Source organism: Corylus avellana, chromosome ca3 (genome assembly GCF_901000735.1).
Source record: "Corylus avellana chromosome ca3, CavTom2PMs-1.0".
NCBI lineage: Eukaryota > Viridiplantae > Streptophyta > Magnoliopsida > Fagales > Betulaceae > Corylus > Corylus avellana.
The window spans coordinates 23,642,187-23,648,484 of record NC_081543.1 but is presented as its reverse complement, the minus strand read 5'-3'; the positions used below and the strand labels follow the sequence as shown (position 1 = coordinate 23,648,484).

The 6,298-nt window shown below is 33.2% G+C and overlaps 1 protein-coding gene and 1 pseudogene across 2 annotated transcripts; one reads left to right on the top strand and one right to left on the bottom strand.

The window, feature by feature from the left end:
* Positions 1–261: 261 nt before the first annotated feature.
* On the bottom strand, positions 262–4,253 carry LOC132175794 (uncharacterized protein At2g39795, mitochondrial-like). Of its 2 annotated transcripts, XM_059587848.1 has the most exons (5): positions 3,759–4,249; positions 3,511–3,556; positions 2,193–2,376; positions 2,025–2,096; positions 262–770 (listed from the first exon to the last, which is right to left on the bottom strand). In XM_059587848.1, exons 1-3 carry the CDS (start codon positions 4,025–4,027, stop codon positions 2,239–2,241), a joined length of 453 nt encoding a protein of 150 aa, XP_059443831.1. In that variant the 5' UTR covers positions 4,028–4,249; the 3' UTR covers positions 262–770; positions 2,025–2,096; positions 2,193–2,238. The 2 variants fall into 2 exon arrangements, with proteins under 2 accessions (XP_059443831.1, XP_059443830.1); XM_059587847.1 differs by lacking the exons at positions 262–770; positions 2,025–2,096; positions 2,193–2,376 and having other exon boundaries at positions 2,386–3,556; positions 3,759–4,253.
* A 1,436-nt stretch (positions 4,254–5,689) lies between these two features.
* The window catches only part of LOC132174288 (uncharacterized), a 4,477-nt pseudogene continuing 3,868 nt past the window's right edge, over positions 5,690–6,298 (top strand).

The following is a 6,298-nucleotide window of genomic DNA, read 5'->3' as shown; positions in this document are numbered from 1 at the left end:
CGCTAATGGTCCTAAAAAATAAAAAAAAAATAATTAACTATCAGCGTCCAAATTGGAGTGGACGCTGATGGTGAACCATTAGCGTCCACTTAATGGTCCTAAAAAATTTTTTTAAAAAAAAATTGACTATCACTGTCTCTGATTTATTCTGCGTTGCTGCGATCGATTGCACACGATGTGCGCTCGATCGCAATACCAGTAGGTTTTTGACCTTTGTGCTCGAACGCACATTGGGCTTGCGATCGATCGCGGAACCAGAAGGTTTTTAACCTTTTGCGATCGATCGCACTCGACTTGCAATCGATCGCAGAACCATCATGAAAACATTAGAAACACAATCAACTGTGGCTGAAAACATAAGTGCTGTCACCAGTCCAGCAACAACAAATTTATCTTATTTAAAATAATTTATAGTGCCAAAATTGTATAGAAGCTAACATGCCAAAAAGCTGCTAACTTACATTCTGAAACTCATACAACAACCCAATTCCAAAACATGATGTTTAGCATGTTCACCCAGAGACATAATTTTATAAACAACAAACCATTAGTTATATCTACTATTTTATGGTACCAAAATAAGCCAAATTAAAGTCGAATCTAACAATATGATCGACAGATATATAACAGGACCAGATTGACAGTAAAGTGACCAAACTCAGTTGAACAGGAAATATTAAATCTAATCTCACCAGGACGTTATAATAATCCGTCATCATTGCTATCAGGCCAACCACAGAAGCTATATCCTCTGGCAAGGATAAGTATGCCTGCAAAACAAGAGCATACCCATGTTAATAAAGCCAATAAGTCAAAGACACTCAAAACCATATGAATCCATAAGTTACACAATTAGAGCTAAAAAACTTGCAGAAGACCACACATATGGGCCATATTTTTGGAGCACATACGTATCATGAACCTCTTGACTCGTTGACAATAAAATAATGGATAGAGCAGTACAAAGCCATTGAAAAGAATAAGCTAAGCCAAAACTCCAACTGCAGAATTAATCTCCAAACAAAATGATAAAAATCAAGTCAATTCATGTCACCTACCTTCTTAACTAGGCATCCAAGTTTTTGTCCAAATTACTTACATATGCAAACCAGTTTCATTTCTGAATTTAAGATCACATTTCATACAAATTTATTAACTTTAGTTATCAAGAATCTCACCAGAACTAACAACTGAAACTAGAAGAAATTATTAACTGAATGACAAACCCGCTCCAAACTATCTAATAACTGGGATGCAAAAGAAACTATTTTCTGCCAAGAGGTTTAGTAGATTCAATTATCCAGCTTGCAATTAATAGAAGTAAATGAGCACTCTGACCCTTATTCAAATCTATAAGAATGCGTTCAACTCCAACAAATCTTTTGGAGTTGTTTTCATCTAATTGTTACAAATAAATGAACAAATAACGAGCCAGATAGGTATTAATTAAGTTATAGGAAAAGTAGAGGAAAAAAAAACTTGTTTAGGATCCAAGAGAACATGTTTATTGATTTGGAATGTGCATCAATTCCTAGTTCTAGGTTGAATGTCAAAGCATATTTGATCACCTAATCCATATTGAAAAAGGATCTCTCTGCCCAAATTGTTTCCTTCTGTTGAAAAATAAAGAAAGAAAAATGATTGTTTTGGATAACCAAAGCTAACATACCAGCTCAAATTGGCTTGAAATGCGATGCTCAAACTCCACAACCTTACTTAGCACAGATTCAACCAACTATTTCATGCAGAGGAGCAATATTAACTCACAAATAAGTAGTAGCAATAGTATCTGTAATGGGATAAGTAACAAATTGAAAAGGGCAATCGGGCTTTTTCAACTAGTGAATTGAATGGAACTACACAATGTAAAAAAATTACTAAAAATCTATCCAAAGTAGGTTCATAGTTTATGTCCTTGCACACTGATACACATGGTACCATTTGTAGTAGGTCTAGCTTGATCAGCAAATTATTCTTAGCTAAGTTCACCAATTTAACAGCAGCTTGTTCATTTTAATCCTTACCATTGGAACTTCATCAGGCTTCTTATCCAATAGAACCGCTTGAACTAGCATACTCAAGGAACCATTAGGAGGCTGCAAGTAAAAATCCAACAAAATTCAATCTTCTTCAGTCAATTTGGCAAAGTAAATATATAAAAAGCCTAAAAAGAAAAAGTTAAGCTTACCAACCATTTTATTAAAATCAATGTCTGAGGACAGCACATTCAAAGATTTTTCACTCGTTGAAGAGTTCCTTGACAAGGAATTCATGAAGGGCTCCAAATTTTTCCTCACAAAAGATTTTGCTGACACGGTTGGCTTCACATTTGCACCAAAATTCCATACCCCATTTCCCCCAGTCTGTTTCCATTCGCTGTAGGATTTAAGCGCATAAATCAAGCATGGGATCAAATCAAGTTTGAGAAAGTAAATATGCGGCTGTTTTGTAGCACATGTTATATGCCAAATTGTGTTCATGTGAAAATCAGTACCATTAGCATTGAGAATATAACCGAGATCCAAAGGTTAGAATCACCAAAGGCATTGGATATGGCATATAGAAAGGATATATCTTAAAGATGCCTTAACTTTCTTCTTCTACAAGAGATGACATAATTTGTGTAAGAATGACAGATAAAACTAATGAGATACTGGGAATTACCAGTGATAGAACGAACAATATAATGAAAAGAAACCGAGTGTTTACATTATTAATTTCAGCTAGAGTTCATGCCAATATGTTCTAAATATATACCTCACAACCTTACACTTGGCACTATACTTGCAATCAAAATCTTTCTTCCTCGCTCAATCTGCATTTATTGTGCTCTACTTCTTTCTTTGATAAATTCGGATACTCAAGCCATTTTATCATAATAGCGTTAAGCATAATTGAAGTTAAAATTGGGATAAACCAATACAAGAACCATACCGATACCCATTAAACTACCAGAAGTGGTTCAGACAGATTAGTGCAAATTGGTAAGACTCTATATGCATAAGGCCATACTTCTTCATTTGATGAAAACATGTAGTAAAAACAAGAAGACTGCATACCTTCATTTCTCTATAGGTACATTACAAAGTGCTAAAGGAGACACTACCCATGTACAAAGAATCCATGATTTCACCAATTCTCAAGTCCTATAATTTTCTATACGTAAATATACAAATGATAAGCATCTTGAAGCCGAACATAAATAGTTGCTAGTTCCAATTTCACATTTCAGTTTTGAGTTGCTACATGCTGCATAAACCTCAAATTTGCTAACTCATTCTACATACAAATCATCAAAAATGAATACCTACAGCAGAGACTTCATTCCAACCAAATTTAAAATAACAAACTTGGCGATGAAATCTCACACATGCAGTAAAAAAGAATACACTTTTCTATTTTTCCACAAAATGTCTCGACATCTCCGAACCATTGGATAAGTTCAGTTCTATCCTTGTTCATCATATATTCATGCAAGAAAACAGAGAGTTCATGGTTTATCCCCCTTGCCTCTAAGTACTTCTTTAGTGCCTTCTGAATCTTAGCATCCAATTTCCTGTAAACAACAAACACGAGTCACACAAAGCCACCGCCAATCCAAAAGCCCCAAAACTTAAAACACCCATATATGCTCTAGAAGAAAACATGAGTTTTTAAGATTCTACAAAATTCAGTCCTAATCTTGCCAATGTGAGTTCAAACCAGACAAAAAAATTTCCAACTGATAAATGAACAAACAATGTCTATAATTATCCTACCTAAAATCAGGTCCCATGTAAGGCCTAGCCAGCATTCCATCGCGCCTAAGCATATAAACTTTCTGAACCTCCAACAAATCCGGCCAAGCGGAGCACAAAAACTCCAATTCATCACCGCCATCGTCCCTGGAGATATCAACAAGCAAGCTAAGGTGAAGGCGCATATCTTCCCCAGAGCTGTCATCTCCAAGCTTAGGAACAGGTTCGCACCCATCAAACATAGTGGCCTCTATTTTGATACTCTCAGCATCTCCAAATTTCCCTCTCATCGTGATCCACTGCTCACCCGGTCGATCTCCCTCTCTCTCTCTCCCTCTTTCAGCTTCTCAGCAAAGCCTTGTATGAAAGCTTTCGTCGGTCAAAGTTTGGGAGAGCAGCGGTAGAGAGATTGAGAGTGAGAGTGATGAGGGAGGTGAGTGAGATGGGTATTAGGGAGGATTATGGTGTTTTGAAGGTTTGGGGAAAAAGAGACGCGGTTTATGAAATTTTTGGTCCGAAAATTTCAAATACCCCGCCACTGGATGGTGCTTATTTTTCGCACTCAATAGTGGCGACTAATGAGCCTCAATTTTTTTTTTTAAAAAAAAAAAAATTATACTTCTAATTTTTAAATTTTTATTTATTTTTGTTTTTCTTTATTTTTTCCTCTAATATGTTTTTATTATTATAATATTAACTAATAATTTCTGTTTAATAAATTTTTATGATAAAAATCATTAAGTTGATATTTATCTTATAATTAATTATAAGATCAATACAAAATCCAAAGATAATACAAGATCAGTATAACTAATGCACTAAGATAATATAAAAAGCTTATAGTTCAATTGAATGTTTGATTGAACCTTTAATTGTATTCAGTTTGATCGATCAATTGATCTTACCAGGATCAATCTAACTAATTCATTAGGATCAATCGGATGTTTGATCGATCAATTGATTCTATTACGATCAATCGAACTAATTCACTAGGATCGATTGGATTTTCGATCAGATGTTTGATCTTATCACGATCAATCAAACTAATTTACTAGGATTGATTGGATGTTTGATCGATCGGATTTTCGATCAAACATTTGATTGATCATTTAATTCTATCACGATCAATCGAACTAATTCACTAGGATCGATCGGATGTTTGATCCTATCACGATCAATCGAACTAATTCACTAGGATCGATCGGATTTTTGATCGAATGTTTGATCCTATCACGATTAATTGAACTAATTCACTATGATCGATAAGATGTTTGATCAATCATTTGATCCTATCACAATAAATCGAACTAATTAACTAGGATTGATCGGATGTTCAATCAAACATTTGATCTTATCACGATCAATCGAACTAATTCATTAGGATCAATCGGATGTTTGATCGATCATTTGATCCTATGACGATCAATCGAATTAATTCAATTTCAATTGTTTCAATCATTTGATCTTATTACGATCAATCGAACTAATTCATTATGATTGATCGGATATTCGATCAATCCTTCAATTTTAATTGTTTCAAGTTTGATCGATCATTTGATCCTATCATGATCGATCGAACAAATGCACTAGGACCAAACAGATGTTTGAACGAACCTTTAATTTGTTTGAAGTTTGATCAATCATTTGATCCTATCACGATCGATCGAATATCTGATAATTTATATAAAATAAATAATGACATATTATCGGAGGTAAATTTTTGGGAAATAGCATTTTAACGCCAAATCCTAATGGAAGGAGATATTGCATCAAATTATATGTTCGATAAGTCAAATATTAAATATGTTCTTATTATTAAAATATTAACTACAAATTTAAAGTTAATAAATTTTTAGTATAAAAGATCATTAATGTGATATTTATCTTATAATTAATTATTAGCTTAAATTTTTAAGATATATAGTAATTTAACATTTTAATGCCAAACCCGAATGGAGGGGGATATTGCATCAAATTCAATGTTCGAAGGGTGAAATTTTCTTGAACTTGTCACTATTGATCTAACTAATATATAAAGATAATACAAAATCCAAAGAGTGTAATAGATCATTTGATTGCATTATGATCGATCGGACTAGTGTACTAGTATCGATTAGAATTGATCTTATCAGATGTTCGATTGAACTTTCAATCACGTCAAATTCTATTAATTGTATCACGATCAATACAACTAATACACTAATATAATATAAAATGCTTAGAGTTGAACTGAATGTTCGATCGAACTAATTTTTCATTTTTTATTAGAGTTTAATTTTTCATTTTCTAAAATGAAAAATTAATTTTAATCTTATAAAAGTTTTAATTTCAAATTAAGAGAAAATTTATAATTTTATAAAAGTTTTGAGGATATAAAGGACATTTTATCATTTTAGATGTTCAATTGAACCTATAATCTTCTAGTTTTATTTGTTTTTTATTTTTTTTATTTTTTTACATGCTCTTTAGCGTCCATTGTAGTGGACACTAATACTCACTTTTCAGCGTCCACTTTCAAAGTGGATGCTAATAATATACTTTCAGCGTCCACTTTGAGTGGA

Excerpts from the sequence above, each read along its gene's own strand:
- LOC132175794 (XM_059587847.1), bottom strand. The coding sequence starts at position 4,027 with ATGAGAGGGAAATTTGGAGATGCTGAGAGTATCAAAATAGAGGCCACT. Across the intron at positions 3,557-3,758 it reads TACATGGGACCTGATTTTAG|GAAATTGGATGCTAAGATTC; the intron begins GTAGGATAATTA and ends TGTTGTTTACAG.